The 23,959-nt window shown below is 58.3% G+C and overlaps 9 protein-coding genes across 9 annotated transcripts; 3 read left to right on the top strand and 6 right to left on the bottom strand.

Moving 5' to 3' along the window:
* Positions 1-45: 45 nt before the first annotated feature.
* BDZ90DRAFT_38828 (hypothetical protein) lies at positions 46-799 on the bottom strand. The gene is made up of 2 exons (XM_025509545.1): positions 510-799; positions 46-427 (listed from the first exon to the last, which is right to left on the bottom strand). Exons 1-2 carry the CDS (start codon positions 676-678, stop codon positions 162-164), a joined length of 435 nt encoding a protein of 144 aa, XP_025361040.1. The 5' UTR covers positions 679-799; the 3' UTR covers positions 46-161.
* Positions 536-2,498, bottom strand: BDZ90DRAFT_233075 (cystathionine gamma-synthase). The gene is made up of 4 exons (XM_025506495.1): positions 2,068-2,498; positions 1,935-1,991; positions 1,269-1,862; positions 536-1,191 (listed from the first exon to the last, which is right to left on the bottom strand). Exons 1-4 carry the CDS (start codon positions 2,488-2,490, stop codon positions 802-804), a joined length of 1,464 nt encoding a protein of 487 aa, XP_025361041.1. The 5' UTR covers positions 2,491-2,498; the 3' UTR covers positions 536-801.
* Positions 2,499-2,716: 218 nt separating this feature from the next.
* On the bottom strand, positions 2,717-4,629 carry BDZ90DRAFT_241554 (SET domain-containing protein; the record flags this gene model as incomplete). The annotated part of the gene is made up of 3 exons (XM_025507397.1): positions 3,625-4,629; positions 3,476-3,554; positions 2,717-3,405 (listed from the first exon to the last, which is right to left on the bottom strand). Coding segments are annotated over exons 1-3 (1,728 nt in total), but the record flags the coding sequence as incomplete, so codon positions are not given.
* A 111-nt stretch (positions 4,630-4,740) lies between these two features.
* On the top strand, positions 4,741-10,660 carry BDZ90DRAFT_233076 (Sec63-domain-containing protein). Its single transcript, XM_025506496.1, has one exon. The coding sequence runs from the start codon at positions 4,792-4,794 to the stop codon at positions 10,540-10,542; it is 5,751 nt and encodes a 1,916-aa protein (XP_025361043.1). The 5' UTR covers positions 4,741-4,791; the 3' UTR covers positions 10,543-10,660.
* Positions 10,661-11,129: 469 nt separating this feature from the next.
* Positions 11,130-13,766, top strand: BDZ90DRAFT_38892 (hypothetical protein). The gene has a single exon (XM_025509547.1). The coding sequence runs from the start codon at positions 11,598-11,600 to the stop codon at positions 13,356-13,358; it is 1,761 nt and encodes a 586-aa protein (XP_025361044.1). The 5' UTR covers positions 11,130-11,597; the 3' UTR covers positions 13,359-13,766.
* Positions 13,767-14,173: 407 nt separating this feature from the next.
* Positions 14,174-14,765, top strand: BDZ90DRAFT_261249 (DnaJ-domain-containing protein; the record flags this gene model as incomplete). The annotated part of the gene is made up of 2 exons (XM_025508357.1): positions 14,174-14,296; positions 14,373-14,765. 2 exons carry the CDS (start codon positions 14,174-14,176, stop codon positions 14,763-14,765), a joined length of 516 nt encoding a protein of 171 aa, XP_025361045.1.
* A 107-nt stretch (positions 14,766-14,872) lies between these two features.
* BDZ90DRAFT_246610 (FYVE-domain-containing protein) lies at positions 14,873-17,269 on the bottom strand (the record flags this gene model as incomplete). Its single annotated transcript, XM_025507566.1, has 1 exon — positions 14,873-17,269. The coding sequence occupies one exon, from the start codon at positions 17,267-17,269 to the stop codon at positions 14,873-14,875; it is 2,397 nt and encodes a 798-aa protein (XP_025361046.1).
* A 138-nt stretch (positions 17,270-17,407) lies between these two features.
* On the bottom strand, positions 17,408-18,474 carry BDZ90DRAFT_38888 (hypothetical protein). Its single transcript, XM_025509546.1, has one exon. The coding sequence runs from the start codon at positions 18,430-18,432 to the stop codon at positions 17,545-17,547; it is 888 nt and encodes a 295-aa protein (XP_025361047.1). The 5' UTR covers positions 18,433-18,474; the 3' UTR covers positions 17,408-17,544.
* A 99-nt stretch (positions 18,475-18,573) lies between these two features.
* Positions 18,574-23,931, bottom strand: BDZ90DRAFT_233079 (hypothetical protein). Its single transcript, XM_025506497.1, has one exon. The coding sequence runs from the start codon at positions 23,889-23,891 to the stop codon at positions 18,702-18,704; it is 5,190 nt and encodes a 1,729-aa protein (XP_025361048.1). The 5' UTR covers positions 23,892-23,931; the 3' UTR covers positions 18,574-18,701.
* Between the last annotated feature and the right edge of the window lie 28 nt (positions 23,932-23,959).

Below are 23,959 nucleotides of genomic sequence, written 5' to 3' on the forward strand. Positions count from 1 at the left end.
ACGCCTACAACCCCGAAACGAAGGGAGACGGCGACAATCCCGCGTGTGGACACGCCTGGCTCGCCCGACGGCCAATTCCACGACCATCAGCATCGCCCTCGCCCAACGACGGAACAGAGACCCGACCCGCCTCCGCCGCGTTCACGCTTTCATCTCCACCATCACGGCACCGGGGGCCACCATCGGCAGCCCTCTTCACACACTCTTACTCCCGTTGTCTCACCGCTCAGCAACCCTTCAAGCGGGCACGACTCGGCCACGCCCATCAACGGCGCGGAGCGTCGCTCACGTAGAGTCGTCCAACCTCCAAGGAGGGGAAGCCCCACCCTTTCCGAAGTGTATAGGGACCTGGATATCGTCCCACCAGCGTCCAAGGAGAAGAAGGGCAAAGCAAGGGTCAGGAGCAAGACGGCTTCGAATGACAGATCTGGCGAAGGGAGCAATGGTGGCGGTGCAATGACCAAGTGAGTTTGAGGACGACGAAGTAAGAGGACGCAGGCTTTGCTGACTTTTCCCTTTTCCCTCTCTCGTTGTACAGCGGCTCGCCGTCGACGTCGAACGCAATGAAGAGGCATGTGCCTGCCTCAAGTAAGGGATGGTGGTGAGGCGATGACGAGGAGACGATGCAGGGCATTTGAACTCCATCGCTTTGACACCTCTTTGAGCGTTTGACTCCATCCTATTCCTCTTTTTCTAGGCCACAAGCGGTCCTTTTCTAACCGTCTGCTCGTCAATTGATCGATTGACTGCGCTTGTGATTCATGCTAAGTCGTCCTTTCAAACTTCCGGCCCTTGCCGCACTCACGCCTCTCCCCTCTCCTTCGCAGCCTTTTGCTCTGCCTCCAACTTGACCTCAGCCAGGCGCCATCTTAGCTGACCCCCTTTTCCTCCCCCCTGAGCCCCGTCCAATTCCAATACCCTCAACAACGCCCTGCGCAGGTCAGCTTGCAAATCCTCAAAGGCCTCCAGCCCGACGCTGAGTCTGATCGTACCCGGATCCTCGCTCGCTTCAGCAAGGATACGCTGTTCGATGAGTGACTCGACTCCACCGAGAGAGGTGGCAGGGATCCAGAAGGCGGTCTGGTGAGGGAGGTACGCAGCGCGTGCCCCACCATTGTGCTGTCCGCCAGAGATGCGCAGCGAAAAGGTGGGCGAGAAGCCGCCAGGCATTTGGGCGCGCGGGTCAAAGTCCTGAGGAGCGAAGAGGATGCAAGAGTGTAAGCTTGGGCGACCGACGCCGACGTTTCAAGGCAGACGCGGCTACTCACCACTCCCTCGGGCTTCTTTCCCGACCCCGTATCCTGCATGTTAGGACCCCTGGGCTGCAACGACCCATGTGCCACCCATCCTACGATTCCCGACTTCCGGATCACGAAATCCCTCTCATTCTGTACCTTCGCCTCTTCATTGCGCGGGCAAAGCGTCCAGAGCCATTGCGCAAGCTTCGTCGCCGTCTGACTCTGCTTCTCAACACGGACGGTAAGAGTACGCAGAGAGCGTAGAAGAAGGTACGACTCCAGATTTCCTGGAGGAGATCCAAGGTAAGTCCGGTCGTGCCACAATCGCTTAGCCTCCTCCGCATCTTTGACGGCAACGACGCCGACGAGCAAGTCGGAGTGCCCGCCAAAGTACTTGGTGCCCGAATGCATGACACAGTCTGCTCCTTGCTTGAAGGGATTTTGCAGGGGAGGTGGTGCAAAAGTGGCATCAACTGCCAGCTTGCCGCCGGCCTGATGCGCGAGCGAGGCGTAGTGGGCTATATCACGCGCTTCACCGCTGGGATTGAGAGGCGTTTCTAGCCAAACGAGGAGGGGCGAGTTCGGCGTCGAAGCCGGGTAGGGAGCATCAAGGTCGATGAATTGCTGCGATTATTCAGGACGAGCGCATCAGCGACGCTAGTGGTGACAACTTTCTCGCTTACTGCTACTACTCACGACATCGCCCTTTGTCTTTGCGTACGTCTTGAACGACTCGTGACAGCCAAAGTATCCCTGACAGCGATGGCATCAATGGCGTGCAATGTCAGTCTGGCTGTGAGCCTGACCTTCTACATATCCGCATACTCACCCTTCTCAAGGCAATGACGCGGGGCTGGTAATGAAGTGCCACAGCAAATGCGGCATTGAGGCCACTTGCGTACGTAACCGCATGTCCGCCCAACAGGCTGCTCAAAACCTGCTCGACTCTGTTGCGCGAATCCTGCGTGTACCTCGAATAAATGTGGGCCTGTGGTTTCTGCCAGTCGTACTGGTCATGGGGCATCTCATACAGCTCTGAAGAGGGATGAGCATGTCGGTAGGTGGTGGAGAGGTTGACATCGGGCGCTACGGGGCCTACGGGGTTGAGCGAGAGGTCAGGCTCGTCTGCGTGAAGCAGCAGCGTCGATAGACTGGGCTCAAGGTCATCTGCATGGTGTGGTAGGTGCTGAGGTGCCAGGGAGCCGTCACGGGCTCCGCCAGGGTGGAAGGATGAGGTACGGTCGCTGGCCATGATGGGCGTGGAAGCAAGAAAGGAAGAAGCGCCAGTCGACAAGAGCTGACTCGAGCCCTCCGCTGCACCTCGAGCCGCCCACGTCCGTGCGCGACGCAACGCCGGCAGCTTGCAGCGGCACGCGGCAGAAGCACGAGAGCTTCCACCGTCGACAATTCTGGCCGCGATTATTTGTTACATTGCGATTGGGCTACCATCTCTATCGTCGAATCTTCTTGACACCACCAGCGCCGCCATTCGCCTTTCCTTTACCGCTCTCGTCCTTGCGCTTCTTGTCGCCGCCACCAGCTGCGCTCTGCTTCTTTTTCACCTCCACCATCCTCCTCAGCAGCGATGCATTCGCCTCTAACACCCTCTTCTCGCCCAGCCTCACCACGATTGCACTCCTTGCATTGGTGCCCAAATTCTTGGGCTGGGCACCATACAGGATCTCCTCATCCTCCTTGCTGCTCGGTCCACCCTCATATCTGCCTAGGCGTGCTTCAATCGTCTTGATGAGGAAATGCGCAATCTCTTCATCCAACTTCGGTTTAGGCACTTTCTCCTTCGCGCGATATTTGGCCTCAAATTCCTCTTCGCCCATGAGAAGAGCACGGCAAGTGCTGAGGAGCTCCTCATCCAATGCTTCTCCTATGACGTTCTTGACTTCCTCATCTGAGGGCGACTCCGGTTGCGGGCGATACGGCTTCTGATCGCTGGGAGGGAACGGATAGGTGAGAACAAAGGACTCTTCGAGGCCTTGGGACACGAGGTAGGAGACACGCTCGGTAAGCTGAGCGCCGCTGCTGCTGCTCGATGAAGAGGCTGCAGTCTGAGCCAGATGAGCAGCATCGAGCTCCACTTCATCCCCTGCATTCCACTCGTCAACGTAACCATATCGTCGGAGCAAGTCGGCGTTGGGTGGGTCGCCGTATGCTGGATGCGTGAGCGAGACAGAAGCTGGTGAGCCTGGGGATGGAGGCGATCTGGCTGCCTCGCGACTCACTGTTCATGATCTGCTCCCCCTTCTTGATCGGACGAGTGCTGCGCATAATGAGCGCTGTTGACGAGTAAAAGAGCTTGGCCTGCGAGTGCGTGGTGGTCAGCACATTCTTGGGCAAAGGTAGCGTCTCTGCACTCAGTCTCTGCACTCACGTTCTCACTCGCGTAGCTGGCATTGAGCAGATCCGCGAACGGTACCATCGAGATATCCGCTGTATCCTCTCGCTCCTCGTCCTCGTCGTCGTCCTCTTCGTCGCTCTCCTCATCGTCCTGCACGTCACCATCTGCGCCGACAACAGTTCCCTCGTCGGCGTGGCCCTTCTTGACATGGAAGCTGCGGCTAAGAATCCTCGATCCCTGAACGTGAAACTGCTCCAAACCGTAATGCTCGTCCATCAACTTTTGCAACTCCTGCTCAGGCAGGTCCTTCGCTGCTGGACCGAGGAAGACGGCTGCGTGTGAAGCAATGAATGGGCGGACGTTATCTCTGTATTCTGCCTCTGCCTCTGCCTTGCCTATCCTGCCGAGGACGTCAGTTCCCTTGAGCATGTCGAGGTCTTGTTGAGGCCAGAACATGGGCATGCTGCTGAAGTCGGTCGGCATGATGTCGAGGTAGGACTTCCAATCGCGATCGCCCAGTTGATCGTCCAAGCGTAGATTCTTGGCTATGCTGACTGCAGCGGCGGCGGTGTCGTTATCTCGTGTCCTCCACGTCTCCCACATCATGCAAAGAATGAGCGGTGACCATCCTGACAGATCTTGCCAGTTGTCAGGGGACTGCTTGGATGACGAGTCGTCGTCGCCTACCGCTGGGTGTATGCTATCGATGCTCATGTCAGCCTCCCCTCTGGTAGACTTTTCCGATCGCTGTGAGTCCAAGGCCTTACATAGAGATGGCAGAAGGCTGTTGGAGATGTTGAGAAGGTACATTCTAGGGATGACGAAGAGATCATGGTCCTCTGGAATGTCCTCACGCGCGACACAGCATCTTCCCTGCGAGGGTAGCTGTGTAAGGCTCACCGAAGGGGAGACTGTCCCGCCTGCCGCAGCGAATGATGACAGGAGAGCCCGATAGAGGGGATCGTCGTGCTCTTGAGCCATCGTCTCCGTCATCGCTGCGGTGTTGAGCAAAGTGTGCGAAGCTGCCAAGTAGGCAAGAATGAATGGCCAACTTTTTCTGGTCCGTCGACGTCGAGCGTTTCCGTCTTGTCGACTCCACCTCGCGGAGCCAATGCAATCGAGGCCAATCGACGTGACTTTCTGCGCAGCCCTCGTTGATCTTTCTTCACCCTGACCTCATCACACCTGGTTCTTACCTCGATGGCTACAGAGGCCCATCGACGGGCACTCTCCGATCTCATCAGCGGTAACGGCTCGTACAATGAGCTCACACAGGAAGAGTTGCGCTCCCTGCAGACGGCCGTCTCTCAAGTCGCTTCGTCGTCCAAGGAAAAGCTACACGACAACGAGGCGAATCAGCTCACAGGTAGCGGCCATGAGACGGACCTCCTCTGGACGCAGCTGTTGCGGGAGGTTCAGTCAGATGGTCAGGGATCTATATCGTCGATCTCTCCGCCCGTTGGGGACGACGCTACCACTCGACTGGACTCGCACCTCGCCACAATGGATCCAGACGTGGCAACATCGCTGCGACAGAGCATCGCAGAGTGTCTGTCGGATCCAGCAAAGACGGACGATGCAGCAGCTGCTGAGCTGGCAGAGATGCTAGGCTACGACAATCTTGATCTGGTCGGCGACCTCGTTGCGCAGAGGCAGCAGCTGAGTCTCAGCCTGGCATCGCAGCAGCACAGCGCTGCGACGTCACCATCACTACAGAACGCCTCTCTGCCAACATCAGGCAGAACCTCGCCCACGCAGCCTCGATCCCATCGCCCATATGTACCAAGCTCGCAAGTCAAGGTCCAGTCAGCCTCAGAAATCGCAGAGGCAAAAGCAGTTCGCCAAGCCAACAAGCGTCTCAACAAGGGCAAAGCCGCAGCATCAAGTCACGGCCACAACTTGACTCTCGAAGAGATGGACCAACTACGACAACAGCAACTCGATGAAAATGCCAATCGACCTCTCTTTTCTGGCGAGTCGTCCGCAATGGATCAGCCAAGGTACCCGCACGTCTTTTCATCGACGGCATCCGGTAATACCTTGTCCGTCTTTGGTTCCAAGTTCGCCCTGCCCATCGGCACATCACGCTCAGATCACAAGGAGTACGAAGAGGTGACGATACCACCACCGAGACCTGTACCTATGCGCAACGCCGAACGCCTCATCCCCATCAGCGAGATGGAGCCACTTTGTCGTGGCGCCTTCCCTGGCTACAAGTCCCTCAACAGACTGCAGTCAGCCGTGTACCCCTTGGGTTACGGCACAAACGAGAATCTACTCGTCTGCGCGCCAACAGGAGCAGGCAAGACCGACGTTGCAATGCTTACCGTTCTTCGAGCCATTTCCCAGTACTCGGCCGATGTTCACTCAACGGGCGGCCGAGGCTTCGGCATAAAGCTCAATGACTTCAAGGTCATCTACGTGGCTCCCATGAAGGCTTTGGCAGCCGAAGTGGTGCGCAAGTTCAGCAAGAGGCTCAGCTACCTTGGTGTCAAAGTGCGAGAGCTGACGGGAGATATGCAAATGACTCGTCAGGAGATCGCAGAGACGCAGATGATCGTCACAACGCCAGAAAAGTGGGATGTGGTCACGCGTAAGCCGACAGGAGAGGGCGAGCTGGCGTCCAAGGTCAAGCTCCTCATCATCGACGAGGTTCATCTCCTGCATGAAGACCGTGGCGCCGTCATCGAGACAATTGTCGCTCGTACGCTGCGCCTGGTGGAGTCGAGCCAATCCCTCATCCGCATCGTCGGCCTCTCAGCAACTCTTCCGAATTACGTAGACGTTGCAGACTTCTTGCGCGTCAATCGATATCAGGGCCTCTTCTACTTCGACTCGTCGTTCCGACCCGTCCCACTCGAGCAGCACTTCCTAGGCGTCAAGGGCAAGCCAGGCTCTCCCGCTGCTCGCAACAATCTGGACAAGGCGACTTTCATCAAAGTGCAGCAGCTCATCGAGGAGGGACACCAGGTCATGATCTTCGTGCACGCAAGGAAGGAGACGGTCAAGACTGCTCTGACTATCCGCGAGATGTGTCGCGCTGAAGGGTGTGAGGACTTGCTTTTGGCTGGGCGCGACGACAAAGACGCTGTGGTCAATGGTTTCAAACGTGATTTGATGACCAGCCGTAACAAAGAGCTAAAAGAGCTCTTCGAGAGCGGCCTCGGCATCCATCATGCGGGAATGCTGAGGAGCGACCGCAACCTCAGCGAGCGCATGTTCGAGACTGGCATCACCAAGGTGCTATGCTGTACCTCAACGCTAGCATGGGGCGTAAATTTGCCTGCCTACGCCGTCCTCATCAAGGGCACCGAGGTCTACGACTCCGGTCTCGGCAAATTCACCGATCTCTCCATTCTCGACGTGCTGCAGATCTTCGGACGAGCTGGTCGACCCCAGTACGAAGACCTAGGTGTGGGCTACATCCTCACACCACAAGAGAAGCTCACTCACTACGTCGACGCCATCACCAGCCAACACCCGATAGAGTCCAAATTTGACAAGGGCTTGATCGACTCCCTCAACGCAGAGTGCGCTCTAGGCACAGTGCGGAGCACCTCAGATGCCATCACCTGGCTGAGCTACACATATCTCTTCACACGGATGCGCCGCAACCCGCTCGCTTACGGAATGTCCCACGATGAGATCCTCGACGATCCACACATCGGCGCCAAGCGGCTCGTCCTGGTCAATCTGGCCGCTAAGACGCTCGTGGCCTGCAAGATGTTGGAAGTCGATACCAAGTCTGGCCGACTGGGCATCACTGAGTTGGGCCGTATCGCCGCTCGGTACTACATTCCGTGGCGAACAGTCGAGATCTTCAACGAGAAGCTTCGTCCGAACATGACCGAGGCGGATGTACTCAGCGTCCTCTCTTTGGCTACGGACTTTGAGCAGATCATACCTCGTGACGCAGAGGAGAGGGAGCTCAAAAAGATGCTCGAAAACGCTCCCTGCGAGGTGCCTGGTGGGATCGAGACCTCGCCAGGCAAGGTAAACATTTTGCTTCAGGCGTACATCTCGCGCGTCTACGTGGAGGACTTTGCTCTTGCGTCGGACACAGCGTATGTTGCTCAAAACACCGGTCGCATCATCCGAGCCCTCTTTGAGATCTCTCTCAGCCGACGTTGGCCCACTACCACTGCCTCGCTCATGAGCATGAGCAAAGCAGTGGAGCGCCGCATGTGGCCCTTTGATCACCCGCTTTCACAAGCGACCCTCACGCAGGACACAATGTTCAACATCCAACGATGGGCCGACGAGATGGAGATCACCGACTTGGCCTGCATGCCAGCGCGAGAGATTGGCGATTTGATCCACTTGAACGAGCGCATAGGCGGCGCGGTGCGGACTGCGGCGCGGCAGTTTCCTCATCTGGAGCTGAGCTACGACCTCAAGCCGATTACGCATGACCAGCTCAAGGTACGCATCGACGTGAAGCGCAGCTTTGAGTGGAATGATCGAGCGCACGGGGGAATTGAAGCGTTCTATATCTGGATTGAGGACAAGACTATTCTGCAGTGGTCGCGAATCCTCGTGAGACCAACAACACAGCAGAGTGAGCTGGCGTTCACACTCAGCGTAGCAAGCCCAAAGCCGGCGGGGCTGACCATCAGGTGGATCTCAGACAAATGGTTAGGAGCAGAGGGGTCTGTATGGGCGCCATTTGACGAGCTTGTCATGCCAGCGCCGCCACCGCCGACGTCTCCGCTTCTCGACCTGCCGCTTCTCACCGTCGCCGAGGGGCTCGCACGACTCCCTTCTGAGACTCGACACGCCTACCTCTCGCGCTTCATGGCCTTCAACGCCATACAGACGCAAGCCTTCCACACAGCCATGCATGCACGCGCAAACATGCTCCTCTGCGCTCCTGCTGCATCGGGCAAGTCCACACTCGTAGAAATGGCGATATGGCGACAGCTTGAGCAGGACAGGACGTCGCACATCCTCGTCCTCGTTCCGCAGCATCGTCTCCTCCTCCAGCAAGCGCAACGTTTCGCAGAGTCCTTTGCTATTGCTCGCTCTCGCGTAGCGGCCTCACCTCGTGAGATTGCGAAGCAGGATCGCTCACTACGAGAAGAGGTGCTTTACGCCCTCCCACAGCATGTGCTACGCGTCGACCCTCAGCATTTGCGACGCTTCAAGCTCCTCGTACTTGAAGACCTTCATCTTCTCAACCCAGCATACGAGCTCGCCGTCGCGCACCTACGACGCGTCGCTGCCACCTCTCACGCCCGCTTCGTAGCCACAAGCGCCAGCCTGCACGACGCCACAAGCTTCAGTGAATGGCTAGACGTATCCGAGCTAGCCTTGTACGCTTTTCACGCGAAAGACCGCCCCACGCCGTTGGCGTTGGATGTACAATCGTTCGACCTGCCGCACAGCTTCGCCCTGCTGAAAATGATGGCCAAACCTACCTACGATCGCGCAAGAGCAGCCGTACAAGCTGGCAAGGGACCGGTGCTCATCTTTGTGCCTTCGAGGCAACAATGTCTCTCTACGGCGAGCGATCTCGTCACGCGTGCGGCCTCTGAGCTCAATCAGGGGGGTTTCCTCGGTGTCGATCCAGCTGAACTGGAGCCCTACCTCACCAACTTGGTGGACGAGCGTTTGCTCGAGCCTTTACTGCACGGCATTGGTGTATGGCATGAGGGGATACATTCTCGGGACCGGAGCTTGATGCTCGAGCTGTTCAAGAGCGGGACGATCAAGCTTCTTATTAGCCCGAGGGAGAGCTGCTGGTCACTGCCCGTTCGAGCAGGACTCGTCGTCGTGATGGGTGCCAGATCTATTCAGGTGGTGACCGGTAGCTTGACCGCCAAAGCGGAAGCGACCGAGAAGGCAGCGCCAACATTGGTAGAGGCAACTGAGAGGAAGGTGGTCGACTATGCGTCGACGGATGTCATTCGAATGAGCAGCTTGGCGTCTCGTCTTGACGGTTCGTCAGCTGGGGAATGCTTGATCCTTTGTCAGGGAGAGCAGGCGGAGCAACTGACCCAGGCTGTCAGGGAGGGGCTACCCGTGGAGTCAGGCTTGCTTGAAGATGCTGAGGCCACGATATCGGCAGCCACGCTGCCTGTCGCACCACTGCTTGTGGCTTTCGTCTTGCGCAATCTGGCTGCAGGTGAGGGCATGGACGCCCAGAGCGTCATCGACGACCTCTCCTGGACCCTTGTACAGCACCGCCTCATTCGGAATCCCTCGTACTATGATTCGGCCGGCACGAGTGGGACAAACGCGGCTGCGCGCCTCTCCACGGTGGCGGATGGGATCATTTGCATGCTCAGCGACGCAGGTCTCATCGACGTCGCCCCAGCAGGACAGGATCGTCCCGCTGAGGCCCGGATCAGCCTGCTGGGCCGGCAGCTCGTCAAGGCGTTTGAGAACAATGATGACGCTGCTGCTGTTGGGACGTTGCTGCGCTTGATGAAGGTGACGAGGCAGGACCCGCTGCTTGCTGCTGCGCTTTGTCAGAACACGTTGCAAAATGAGGCAAAGCGGGACAAGGAGGAGGCGTTGTACGCTCAAGAAAGTGTGGCCATCAGAGATCGCATACCCGGCGAATGGTTGGCGGCCTTTGGAATTCCGAGGGCGGATAGGCGAGAGAAGAAAGCAAGACAGCAAGCTGCGGATGCGGCCCAGACGAGGCAGGCAGAGGATCATGGCACACCCTCCTTGGAGCAGAATCAGCAAGCGCTCGTGGTTGAGGAGGAGCAGAAGCTACCCATTGGCGCATTATTGCTGGCCGCCTACTTCTCGCAAACTCCGATCAGGAGCAGCAGCGGAGGCAGGGTTGCTTCTTCCTCTACGCCGCACCTCTACGAACGTCAAGCTGCTCTCGTCATCAGGGTTCTGTCGGATCGATTGAGAGATGTAAGATTCGGTGATGCTGGTGCAGCTGGTGGCGCCGGCGCTGGAGAAGCTGCAGCGAAGAAGTCCAGGCCTGCATGAAGCGTTGTAATTGCTCGGAGTCGAGACATGCTGCTGTAAACATCCGTCGATCGCATCAAATCGCGATATTGTCGCATGCGCCTGCTGCTCGCCGCCGCAGCCATTGATTGCTATTCACGCCTGGTCGCGATGACGATTAACGAGTAGCCGTCGCGAAGACCGAGGCGGCTGTTTGCTTGCTCGCCTTGGCTGCCGGCGCTCGCTCTCTGTCCCGCCGTGCATTTCTTGGAAGGAAAACATCCCTCGCTTGCAGCAGGTTGCACCAGACCCAGACGCCGCCTCAGCCTTGCGAAGCCCCGTTTGAGCCCGCCCCTCCGCCCAGCGAAGTTCCACACTTTGCTCCCACGGACCCTGACATGACCACTTTGAGATGACTCGCCCGCTGTTCCACTTGGTTGGTCGGACGCTTGCTCGCATCGTTTCAGAGGTTGGGTGACGAAGACTACACGCCCATGACGAGTTGTGCAACAGATGTCAGGCAGGACAAGTGTGATTAGGTGTGCGTGCCTCTTCCCCAAGTGATGCAAAGGCAAGGCGGGAAAAAGAATGGATGAGGTTGGTGTGGAAGAAGCGGTGCGAGGCAAGGGGATCGCTCATCTCGCATCGGCTCGCTCACTTGGCCCCACGCTCGCTACCGCCGGCTTGCGCTTGTCAAAAGTTGCTCGACTCACTCACGCACACACACTCGCGCCAGCTCGCTCGAGCGAGCGCGCGAGCGAGTGAACTCGTTCAAGACAAGATGTTGCTGCTTGGCTCAGAATGCGGGACGCGGGGGTAGCGACACTCATCGAGCGAGTGACTGACTTACTTAGGGTAGCCTAATGCCCCGCTCCTCCTTCTTCCTTTCAATCCTTTCACTTCCCTCACATTTCCTCCGCTGATAGTCTGCAAATCCCATCGTCTCAACCCCCTTCTCATCGCACCTGGCGTCCGACGTCCAGAGGTGCGGCGAAGCTCTGCTTCAGCTTCCCGTCCTCATCGCCGCCGCTCGCTGGTGTTGACCATCTATGCCATCAACTCAAGCCCAATAACTGCTGACCGCTCCTCACCTCAAGATGGACAGCGCCAAGTCTTCAGTCTCGCCGTTGTCGTCGCCCCCGTCGACTTCGTCGCGGGCACGAACCCAGCCTGCCTCTTCTCTCCCAGATGCTCCTTCGTCTTCACTATCACCGTGGCCTCAGCCTTCATCGCCGTCGCCTCCTCGCAATCGACCTTGGGGTCCACGTCGGGCACTACCGCCTCCTCCCTTGAAATTGATCCCACCACCAACGCCCAGACTGGGCGCTACACTGTCCTTGCCTAGTCCAACGGTCCGCAAAGCGCCCATCTCGGCACCACCCGTGGCACTCAGCTTCCCTCGAGACGGCCGCTTCCTAAAGTCACCTTGGGCCAAGCCAATCGATTCTAAGACGGTACACAACACTCGACGCTCCATCGATAGCGCCGTCGCCGTCAAGTCCTGGACTTCCACCAATGTCTGCTCCGCAACGGCTTCCCCCGTCCTCACAGCCTCTTCGTTCGACAGCCAAGACATCGAGTCCGAGATCGAGGCGGCTACGGTCGCTACAGAGATGGCTCTCCAGGTCCTACGCTCTGAAGGTAGCTCGCTACTTGGTCCCGACGCCCCTTCTGGCTCAAGCAGCGATGACGCCAACGAGGAGCAGCTCGTCGCAATGTACAAGGCTCAAGGAATGTGGCCCAAGACCGTCGGCTTCCAGCTCAAGCCTCCTTCTCCCTCAATGGACGCTATTTGGGACCACGAGCGCGGCGAGCAGGATACCACGGGATCCTCGCTACTCCGCGGTCAGCTCTTCCACGGTGGCATTCAAGCTCAAGGTCAAGTCGGCCCAGAGGGAGAGCCCAAGCGCAAAGGGCGAGCAAGAATGAGCCAAGAGAAGCGACGCCGACTGGCACGACGCAAGGAACGAGAGGCTCTCATGGCAATGGGAATGGGCATGATCGATCAAAACTATGGGCACAACCAAGGCCACGGTCATAGCCACGGCCACGGCGGGTACGGAAGTTTCAGTGGTTCTGCCTCACCCACCGCCAGTCGCAGGATGTCTGGTCTCAGTCATAGTCAAAACTACCAGCATCTCGCGCAGCAGCCGCGTCAGCACCAGTACTCAATCGAATCTCAAAGTCATCATCATCAGGCTCAGAGTAATCCTACCTCACCATCCAATTACTTCCGACCTCTGCCTCCGGTCTCTGGCTCGGACAATGCTCTCGGCCTCGATCTGACCGCCATGGCCCGGAAGCAAATGGCCTCTGCCGTTGTTCGAGGCCATCACTTCTCCTACGGACCCGCCATGCATCCGGTCGAGACCTACTATCCCTCCCTCCCGGGACCAGGGATGGACGCTCCCTCGTCGCGCTGGTGGACGGCCAGGGATATCGCCGCCGTCTCGCCGAGTGCGTCTGCATCGATGGGCCTGTCACCCACTCGCACCTCTCGTGACACCATCGCTACTCAACAGCAATACCAGCACTACCAGCTGGCCAACAGCTTCGACCCGCGCTACCCTCCCCTGCCTACCACGCCGCGATCCTACGCCGCCAGCGCCTTCTCTGCCGCAGCTTCGCCGCCTGTGCCCTTCCACACGTACGCCTCCATGGCCTTGGCCCCGGACTCATCTGCCGCCTTTCACGCTGCCGCCGTTCAGCAGCAGCAGACTGGTCCGGTCCCTAGCACCACGACTCGCTCTCTCGCAACGACTTCAGCTTGGAGGGGCACCGCTGCTCCCCGGGGCCTTTCGATAGACTTGACTGGCCAAGCTCCACCTGCTGCCACGGCAGGCTACGTCCACATCTAGAGTGGCACGCTCATACCCAATGCTGGCCCTCACAGAGGACTGGCCTTGACAAGATCAAGCTGAGCGCCTCGAGCATCCAAAGTACGGCAGTCACAACTTCGCTTAGTCTCGCCCGCACCCGTCAGCGGCGCTCCTTTCGCCCTTTGATTGTCTTGTCAAACTATCCGGATCGTCCTCTCGTTCGCGCTCCCTCTCTTTGTCCAGATCGTTACTCCTCTTTTCTTTCTCACGCCTCTCTAATACCTCAGGACGTCCCCATCAATCTCTTCTGCCCTACAGTACGTTCCCCTCATCATCATTCTCATTGCATATAGACGTCCCGTCTCGTCCACCGCCGTCGAGACGAGGAGCAGCAACGAGGCGAGGAGACTTCGCCTCCCTTTCTTCCTGGAATCAAAGCGAAAGGAGAGTGAGTACGCAGATGCCAGCCTGCCGTCGCCTCCATCATTATCATCGCGATGCCTACGTCTTTGAAATCAGCATTTGTCATTCAGTCAGATGAAGAGTCGGTGATGGTGATGGAATGAGCGCTAGGGCGTGACATGCGCCTCGAATGGGGAGCGCGGACAGACGGACCGACGGACCGACGGTAGGTCGAGGGAGCGCATTTTTGTGTTCGTTACCTCGTTGACATCTGACGACGACGAGCGACGGCGACGTCTGGGTCGACAACGAGGAGTTGACGCCTGGTTTGGACCTCAGTTCGGCCTTCCGCCCACCTTGAAGGGCCCGACATTAGGCCATTGCACCCAGCTCTTTGTCTTTGCTGTGGCTCTGACCTGCCTAGATCGACGGGCGGGGCATTCAGTCGAGTGATGAGCAATGGCAGCCAGGCGGGCGAGGCTCTAGACGACAAGAGTCACTATGAGGTCATGGGACTCCCTCTTACAGCATCCAAGGCCGAAGTCAGAGCCAGGTTTCTCAAGCTTGTCCGGCTGGTGAGTCGTCGATTCCAGGCCAGAACGATGTCGCGTGTCTCGTCCCACTCATCATCCTTTGACCCCCTTCTTGCAGCACCACCCCGATAAGGCGGGCGCTCGCTCCTCTTCATCGTCGCAAGTCATTCACAAGCTATATACGGCACATCAAGTCTTGTCCAACGATGACTCTCGCGCCCTGTACGACGCTGAGCTGGCGCAGCGACGTGGCACCTCCCTCTCGCCCACCTCTCACACTGCGCGGCCGCCGAGAGTGAGCGCCACCCTCGACCTTGACACCTTTGAACCCACGGATGAGGAGGCCGTCCGCTTCGAGCACCCTTGCCGCTGCGGAGCAAAGTACATTGTCTCTGCAGACGACCTAATGGTGGAGGGATTTGAGCTGGTAGAGTGCTCAGGATGCTCAGAGGTCGTCAAGGTTGCTTGGCGTGATGAGACAGACGAGGATGGCAGGCAGGGGCACGAATGACTGCGACGGGCATCGGAAGTCCAGGAAATTTCGCTAATGGTATCGACATTGGTCCGCACAAGTGAAGAGACCGAAGCCACTCAAAGGCAGCGCACGCCTTTACACCATTATCTCGCATGCGTAGGACAGCTTTTCCCCCTTCCCAGCCAGCTAGCAACACAAGGCTCATGGAAAAAGCACAAGCACGGCAGCCTTGCAACGGCCTGGCCAGCCAGTAGCTCCTCGAAGCAAATGACGCACTCCTTTGAGATGATAGGCGAGTCCTCCTGCAGCCTGTACACCAAGTAACGCCCGCCCTGCACGCTACCACCGCCGCCATTTTCAAGACAGATGCGAAGGTGTTCTTCTTGGTCTTGCTGGCAACCAAATTGCGCGAGCGTCACGTTGCAGACCGGACATTCGTTCAGTTCGCTCGCACGCGAGGATACGGAGCTGCTGAACGCCGTCGTTGTGGCGCCATACCCCTCGGCCGCATCTGCCGTGCTAGGACCACCGCGCTCTTGCGCAGCACTCCGCAGCATTAGATCGGCTCCGCCTCTCGTATTGCGCAAAGCAGGGGGCAGCTGCCGCTCTGCGTGACACCCGGCGCAGATCCTCGATATTCCCATGCTCGACTCAGCGAAGAACATCTCAGGCACGCCCGGGTCGATGACCAGCTCGTCTGCCGAAAGTTGAGCGCGGTGCGAGGAGCAGTCGGCACAGAAGATACGACCGCAGCGGCGACAATGATGCTTGCGAGTGAAGAAGGTGAATCGTTTTCCGCAATTGCGACAGTCCGCTGCGTCCTCGTCTGGCTCCCAATTTGGAATCAGGGTTGCTTCGCGGAGTGTCGGGTGCTGGTGGATAGGAAGCGTCGCGGGAGCTTCGTTGGTGGGTACGCGGAACTCGGTAGCTCGAGCGAGATCCGCTGAACGATGATTTGAGGCGGTTTTCGCTGTCGCTCCAGCCTCCGAGGGAGGGGCTACCGGCGTCGTGTTGCCAAAGACGGAGTACGAGGAGTTGACGCGTGGTCCGATCGCGGGCCTGTTAGTGGCGAGGTTGCCAGCCTGAGAGGCTCCGGCGATGCGGGTGATAGTAGATTGCGTGTCCTTGAATGAGTTGGGGTAGATGAATTCCTCGTCGTCATCCTCTTCCTCTTCATCGTCATTTGCGTCATCTCCTTCACCCATTCCTGCAGCCTGGCGGAGCTGGCTGACTTGAAGGGTGAACTCTTTGAGCAAATCCTCCGCGCGAGTCCTACGCTCCACGTCTTGATCGTCAAATGCTGAGCCTCGCAGCTCATTGATGGCGAGCTCGAGTCGAACGCTGCGGCTCTGCAGGGCTTGCGGGCTCAAATCTCCCATGGCATCGGCCGGCGTGGCCCCTTCCTTAGCGCCAGCGAGGGCAATTGCCTTGGCCACATAGTCGGCGTCCGCACCCAGCTCATCGCATTCAATTTGGGCAGCCTCTTGAGCGGTTCGAGTCGTGGTGGACGAAAGGTCGACGTGAAGCTGGGTGGCCTCGACGCTGTGGTCAGACAGCTCAGCCGCCTCGAGCTCATCGCCAAAGTCAATGTCGAGCCTGCGTCGCATCACCCGAACCCATCGCCGGCGCCTCACCCATCCAGTCGGCGTTGCTTCGCTGTCGCCATTGGAGTCACCCAAGACGCTGCTCTGCCCTGGCCCAGGCAAGTGGCCGCCCGAGATGGCTCTGGTTACTGCGGACCCTAGTCCTTTGCCTTCCAGCAGCCTAGTCAAGGGAGGCGGGACCTGTGCACTCCATCGGTCCTCTGCGGCGTCGAACGACTGCGCATATTGCCATCCGTCGACGTGATCGGCTTGAGGATGAGTACGGTCGAGCTGCCAGTCGCAGAGCCAGAAGTGGGATGGCTCGTCTTGTTCGCGAACGCTTGAGGAGACGGACCCTCTGCGTTGTTGCTCGAGGATCGATTCTGGTGTCGGCGTGGTAGAGAAGTCTTCACCGTTGGCTCGTTGACGGTGCTGCGCCGCTATCGCTGCTGCGCGACTTTGACTCTTGGTTGGCAGACGTAGCTTGTAGGGCTGCGAGCGTCGAGGCAAATCGACGTCTTCTCGACGCATGGGTGTGTGGCGGGCGAGTGAAGACGAGAGAGGTCCAGGCGGCAAGGTGCCTGGTGCTCTGCGGTCTGGCTTATGTGGTCGTCCTGCTCCCGATCCACTCCATCGAGGTCTGCCTCCATTGGTAGCAAGGGCGGATAGTCTTGTGTCGAGGCGTTCATTTTGGTAGATGAGTACGGGCACAGTTGTGTGAAGGTAGAGGGGATTGTACGAGCGTTGCTGAGTAGCACCGGCTGCCGAGGCGAACCTCAAGGCACTCCACCTTTCTGCTTCGTAGCTCTCTAGGACTTGGCAGATGAAGATCTCAAAACTAGCAGCAGCGACATCGTAGGCCGTCTCTCCTGCTGAATTGCGCTGAAAAGGGTCTGCATGATGCTTCGTGGTGAGGAAACGGACTATGGGAAGGTGGCCATTGGATGAAGCGTTCATCAAAGGGGTCCAACCTCCTCTGCCTCCCTTGACATCGAGGCTGGCGCTGGCCGTCTCTACTAGGTACTTGACGAGGTCGAGATAGCCGCGTGAGGATGCATTGTGAAGGGCAGTCCAGCCATCTCCGTCGGCAGCATCGGCTTCGGCGCCATGAGAGAGGAGGTAGACGAGGACAGGTAGTCGACCTGCTAGGGCCGCCTTGTGAAGAGCAGTCTGCAAAGGGAGCGTAGAAGAATGACAGTCAGCTTTGGGGTTGACAGAGCAAAATTGCACCGTCACGCTTGATGATGACTCACCTCTCCCTCTCGATCTTCAATCTCAACGAGTGCTCCCACATCCTCGACAAGCCACTTGAGTAGGTCGAGCTTTCCTTGCTTTGCTGCATAGTGAATTGGCATTTGCCCGCTGGATGGATTGGGCTCGTTGGCCAGGGCAAAAGAGGAAGTGCCAGTCATTTCCGTCGTCTGTTGGAAAAACAGCTGAAGCGATTCGAGTGAACCTGAAGTGCATAGCTCGTGCAGTCGCTGGTAGTCGATGGGTCGTGGCCGAGGGCGAGGCGGCCCTTTGGACTGGTCACCTGACCCCTGCATGCCCTCTGATGGCAACGGCGACGACGACGTCACACTTCCAACATGGACGACGTCGTTTGTGCCCGATGGGTAAACAAAGTCTTCTTCCTCTTCCTCTTCCTCTTCATTGCCCTCGTCACGATGATGCGCGCCGTTAGCATTCTCATGAGGAGGCGCATCTTGCTGTTGGTATACGAATGCCTCTTCGTCTGCACTTTCGCTGCTGCTGTCAAGTGGCCCATTTGTGCTCATCAAAGGCATGGCGTCGGCGTCATTGGGCCCTCGATGATGAACCAATTCAGGCGCAATGCTTGATAGCTGAGCCTCTTGCGTAGGCTTTGGGGTGCCAGCATCGCTGCCACCTCGAGATGCCCATGCTGACTCTGGGCTCAGAGGATCGGCAAATGCGCCAAGTGAGGGCACTGATGGGCTGCCTTGAGTTTTGAAATGTCTGGTCGACGACGATGGTGGTGCCCTCTGCGGAGTCGGCCTGGCGATGGACGGATCATCTGGCAGGCCATCATCGTCGTCGTCTCTGGACCACGCATTGCTGGACCTGCATGGCACAGAGGTAGTGAGCAACGACGAGTGCATTCCTCTCTTGCCCAGCTCAGCGTGAATTCCACTCACTCTCCTAGCGGTCCGTAGAAGGACATGACGATGGCGAACGGACAAAGGCAGGATACGATGATGATAGCAATCCAATCACACAAGGCAATCCAACACCTGCCGGTCTGCATTTTGGCCCCTCCACGCGCAGCCCGGCTCCCCTCTCGTGCGACACCCACGCGCGCCCATCCGATTCACGCCCGCGCTTCACCAAACGGCAGTGTTGTGTGCTATCGATTACTCTTACAATCGTTCTACGCCCACTGCATCGCCGACTCTCCCTGCATCGCCTTCTTTTGCCTGTCTTCAAATACATTTCGCTTCTCGTGCCAGTCGCTCATCATCATCTCGCCCCTCTGCCCGATCACCTTCTTCAACTCATCTACCAATGCTCTCGTCGCAGCCGCTGACTCTGTCGCAGACACCGGTCGCTCATCAGGATCGATGGCGCGCTTCATCAGAGAGTCGAGCGTCACGTAGGCAATGTAGCGCTGCGGCAGCATTGCCCCTGCACCACCACCCGTGACCTTGCGCGTGCGAGCCTCTGAATTGCTCTTCTGCACCCAGCGAATCGCAGCTTGCAGTGCTTCGTCCACTCGATCTGTCTTGAGGTAGACCTTGATCAGCAGCTCCGGCTGCTCATTCTCAAACCAGCCCAGTAGCCAGAGGGGCACCTCGAGCTTACCGCCATCCGACCGCCTCAGCGCAAGGAGACGCTCGAGTACTATGACGCGATGGCGCCAAACCGTCTCTGGCCCACGAGCATCTTCGATCTCGAGGTTGAGCTTCAGGTAGCGCCAGGCTCGCTCCGCCAAAGACCCCGTCCAGCCTGATGTGCGATCCGACGAGCGCAAAAAGCCCCATCCTGCCGACCAATCTTCACCCTCCTCCTCTTCTGCTTCGCTTCCTTGCCCTGCCTCATAATCGCCAGCAAGCAAATCAAGCATCTTATTTGCCTCCACTCCTGTACCCTCGGGATCTTGCGCCTGGAGTTCTTTTTCCGCCACCTCTTTGCGATAGCTTTGCAAGAAAGCGCTCGTGGCGCACTTGACGGCTAGCTGCGCAAAGATGCCACAGGGGTCGACATCCAGGCCACGTGCGGCCGTAAAGGCCTTGTCGTACTCCTCGTTGCGGATCAGTAGCGAGACGATGTCCGTCGCGCTTAGCGTCATTGTTGCGCTTGCTAGCTCGGGATACATTTGCACAAGTTCCAGCCGTGATAGGACTAGGCGATACTCCCGCCGGACATCGTCTTGTTGGACGATGCGGATCTCTTTGCTGCCTGCTTGCCAATGAGAGGAGGGAATGTAGCTCGACAGCTTCTTCGCAGACGAGGACGGGTGAAGTCGAGCTGACATCGTCGCGGGTGCAAGATTCTCTTCCTCGTACTCTCGCATTGCGCTAGTGTTGAGCGCGTCTGCAAACCAAGCATTGTTGGCATCGAGGAGCGAGAGGGCGTTGATCGCTGTCAGATAGCTGCGAGCCTGCTGAACCGCGAGGTCCAGGAAATCGTCGTACACAGAAGCGGCGCTAGTCCCGTTGGCAATGCGTTGCAGCTCCCCGAGTCGATGGGCCTGTTGGTACATGACAGCTCCAGCGGATTTGAAGTCGCTGCGATGAACATGGTACGAATAGAGGATGTGGAAGAAGTTGGGCAGCGCGGTCGGGTCGCAGTTGCGAGCCTTGAAACTCAGGTTGCGCTCCACCTCAGCTTGCAAGCCTGCAAAGTTGAACTCGAGCAGCTGCGATACGTGGCCTGTCTCACACATGGCTGAGATGAGCGTTCGCAGGCAGTCGCGACGCAGCACGTCCGAGGGCATCTCCATGACTGTAGAGTAGCTTGCAGCGTAGTCGCCGAGGTGAAGTTGCGAGCGGAAGAGGCGGAAGTAGAGCTCACGAGCATCGGCGGGCGATTGAACTTCCGTCGACTTGGTGCTGCGAGCGAGGCGCAAAGCTTTGGTGACAAAGGCCACGATTTGGGAATGAGCTAGGAAGGGCTCGAAAAGGTCGGCGACATGGCGGCAGTATCTGGCAAGAAGGATGTCAGAGACCGCTTCGGCACTGTCGTATTCGCCGGATAGTACCGAAGGGGGCAGAAGCTGCGCGAGGAGCTGCTGATCTTGTCTGATGGGGCGTTGGCTCAGAGCGAGGATGCCAGCCATGCTGGATGAGAAAGCTTCGGCAGCTTCGACGAAGCAGCCTTGCTGGAGCAGCGCAAGTGCGCTCAGATATGATGACGCAGGCGTTTCAGCAAAGGCGTTGGCCAATAGCCGACAGGCGAGAGGGACGCCGTGCGACACGAGGCTGTGGCACAAGAGAGCCTGCCTCGCGCCAAGAGTAGGCAATTGGATGGCCTCGCGTGCATCGCAACTCGACGAGATGCCCATGGCTTGCAGCGTGGATGAGACAGCGTGAGCTAGCATTTGTGATGCAGCAGCGCCCTCTCTATCGTCCCCGCTGTCCGTCCTCAGCATCTCTTGCGCTACGCAAAAGTGGACGAGGCCAGAAGTAGGCGCCGCGACGGCTATGCGGCTTTGCTCGCTGACATTGAGCAGACCGAGCTCCTTCGCGATGTCGTCCTCATGCGTGCCCTTGCATGCCAGGACGACCGCGCTACGGGACTCCTCCGGGGGGAGGGGCAGGTCTGCAAGCTTGACGGCGAGTGAGAGTGAGTGAAAGACAGTGATGAGGCGGACGATGAGATTTGGCAGCCGCTCGAATGAGCTTGCGACAGAAGCCGCTTCGTCATCCTCACTGGCGCTCATGGCATGGATAGCCAGCACAAGCAGCAGCAGCGACTTGCTGAGCCGTGTGCGATTGCGAAGCGACTGGTAGGCGCCATCAGCCACGAATGCCGAGGCGATCTCCGTTCGCAGTAACGACCTGTTCCAAATGAGGCTGTCCTTCTTCGAGTTCAGTGAGGGACTTGAGATGAGTAGGTCGGCGAGGGCAAAGAAGGCCGGCTCCAAGGCCGGCTTTTCCCAATCGATATCTTCCGATACTGTCTCTTCGGCAGGAAGGACCGTTGCAACTTTCGACTCAGCCAGCCGTGTGAGCACAGCCAGGGCAGGCTCTTGCAGCTCTTCAAGCCCAGCATCGAGTCCAGCGTTCCAGAGGTCCAGCGCGGCGTCATTGATATCCGAACCAAGAGGTTGTGACACGAGCTGGAGTGTGTCGCGGGCGAAAGCATCGACGGAGATGGCGGGAAGACTCGAGGTGAGCGCTGTTGCAACAGTGGCAAGTGCCACGCTCATCTCCCCCAGATCGCTGATGGCTGCCTCGCCGTAGTCTTCTTCTCTCGCCTCACTACCAGTGTTGGCCGCGTTGAGATGTTGTGCGAGACGACGACGCTTGCGCGCGAGCTGGCCATCATTGTTCTCGTGGCTGATCTCTTGGGCTACAGCGGTGAGAGAGCCTCCTGACCGCTGCGCTGCGCCGACACAGTGACCTTCCGCCAGTGCTACCAGGGCATCCACGGCGTCTTTGTGGATGGTAAAGGCCAGGCGGTCCCTTGTTAACACCAAGGGTGTAGTCCAGCGCTCGTCATCGGAGGAGGCAACAAACTCGATCGGCCACCGACCCTGACCATCTGCCTCTTCCAGCAAGCCAATGAACCTCTGCCACTCTCGTCGGATCGCCGTCTTGAACTCTTCGTGCAGGACAGCACCCGTCTCGGGATCGATCTCGAGCTGTACGCCAGAACCGACAGTTAACGCGATCTGGTCTGCCAAAGACTGAAATGCAGCGTCCGGTTGCAGAGCGGCCGGGAGCGCGAGGCGTGCGGAGGACAGCGAGTCGAGGAGCGCTGCAGCATAGACGTCGACTGCCCACTCGAGCGAAGAGACGCTATACCTGCCTGCCTCCATGATGCGAGAAAGATAGAAGGAGCTCGCCGCAGATTGCGGCGATGAGTCGTAGTCTTGCTCGGCTGTCGAGAGGAGAGCCTCGATCTCGCTGCCTCGCAGCGGGGTATATGTGGTGGATGGGTCGTAGGCTGTCGTGCTCCAGTCCTCAGAGTCAACGGTGGTCTCTTCACCATCCTGCTCTTCTTCGATCAAGTGTACGATTGACTGTTTGATGAGAGAGCGTCCGCCTGCATCCCAAAGCGTCCAGAGCGCCCACTCGTCGCTCGACATGACGATTGCATCTCGCAGTTCAGCAGCCATTCCTTTCGTCTCCTGGTCACAAGCTTTCTGCCACAGTAGCGCAATTTGACTGATTCCTTGACCTGATGCTGAGTTGTGAGATGGCGGAACCGGTGATCGCGTGGCGATAGCCCGCGTCGATGACTTAGCGCCGGCGAGCTCGACGCCGTACAGGGCAAAGAAGGAGCCAGTGGGAAGCGGCGTTGGAACAAAAACGAGGAGGTAGAGTGGATACTCGCTTTCATCTCGAGCGTCTGGCTGGAAGACGCGTACATGCGGCCTGCTTGCGCCGCGGCTGCCAAAGGGAGGCAATGAGGTGCCTGTAGCCTCATCGGTTTCAGAGACGAGAGCGCTAGGCAAGTCGACGGTAACGACGCAGGAGTCTGTGACGAGGTCCCATGCTCTGAGCTTGCGATCACGTGAGATGCAAAACGCGATCGAAGAGGCATCGTCCCGTACAAGTGTGTCCATGGAGACGACCTGGGTGGATGCGACATTGGCCGAAAGGCTCGTGTCGACGCTCACGGACTGCTGGGCTGGCGAGGGCGAGGAGCGAGAAAAGAACTTGGAAAAGTTCTTGAAGAACGAAGTTGAGCGCAGCATCGTTTCGCGCCATTCGTCGTCGTCGCTCTGGCGCTGCAGCTTGATGAGGGCTCCATCCTCGCAAGCGACGAGGACAGTCGTTGGATCAACGATATGGACGAGTGCGTTTGCGCGGATGGGCGGTAGCGGCGAGCCTCCTCGTTGCGGGCTCATTGTGTTGCTGCTCGACTCGACGAGGCTGGCTACCTTGTGTTCAGACGCCCAGTCGTGCGGGAGCGTTGACGCGTAAAAGGCGCCTGGCGGTGGGAAGCGGAGGTGGAAGAGCCATCCGGTGATTGTGATGCCGATGAAAGCGACGCCGCCAGAGAATTCGTCGAGGAATATGGAAAAGCCAGGCAAGAGAGGGGCAGGAAAGAGGAAGTGTTGTGGGCAAGGTATCGGCGAGGAGATGCCCATCGGGAGCTCGTTGCCGTCATTGTCAAGGCGAATGAGGCTGAGCTCCAGAGTTTGGCCCTCGTGAATGGCGCGCGCAACGACGATGCAGCCGGATTGATCTGCGGACGACGATGACGAGTGCATCCTTGCCGTCGCATAGTGGGCATGCTCAGAGGGTATTCTGTCCCTCGTTGAAGAAGGCTGCGTGTACGCTGGATGAGAAGAGGGTACGGTGCGGCTCTCAGTCGTCCGCGAGGATGAGAGGCTGTACGCTACGACCCTCTTACTCGTCCAAGAGGACGTCGACGAGGACGAGGCCATGATGGGCGGCTTCGAGAAGGTAAGACTAGGAGGAGCAGACGATACGAAGAAGCCTTGCTTTTGCATCT

This window comes from Jaminaea rosea, assembly GCF_003144245.1.
Source record: "Jaminaea rosea strain MCA 5214 unplaced genomic scaffold BDZ90scaffold_10, whole genome shotgun sequence".
Lineage (NCBI taxonomy): Eukaryota > Fungi > Basidiomycota > Exobasidiomycetes > Microstromatales > Jaminaea > Jaminaea rosea.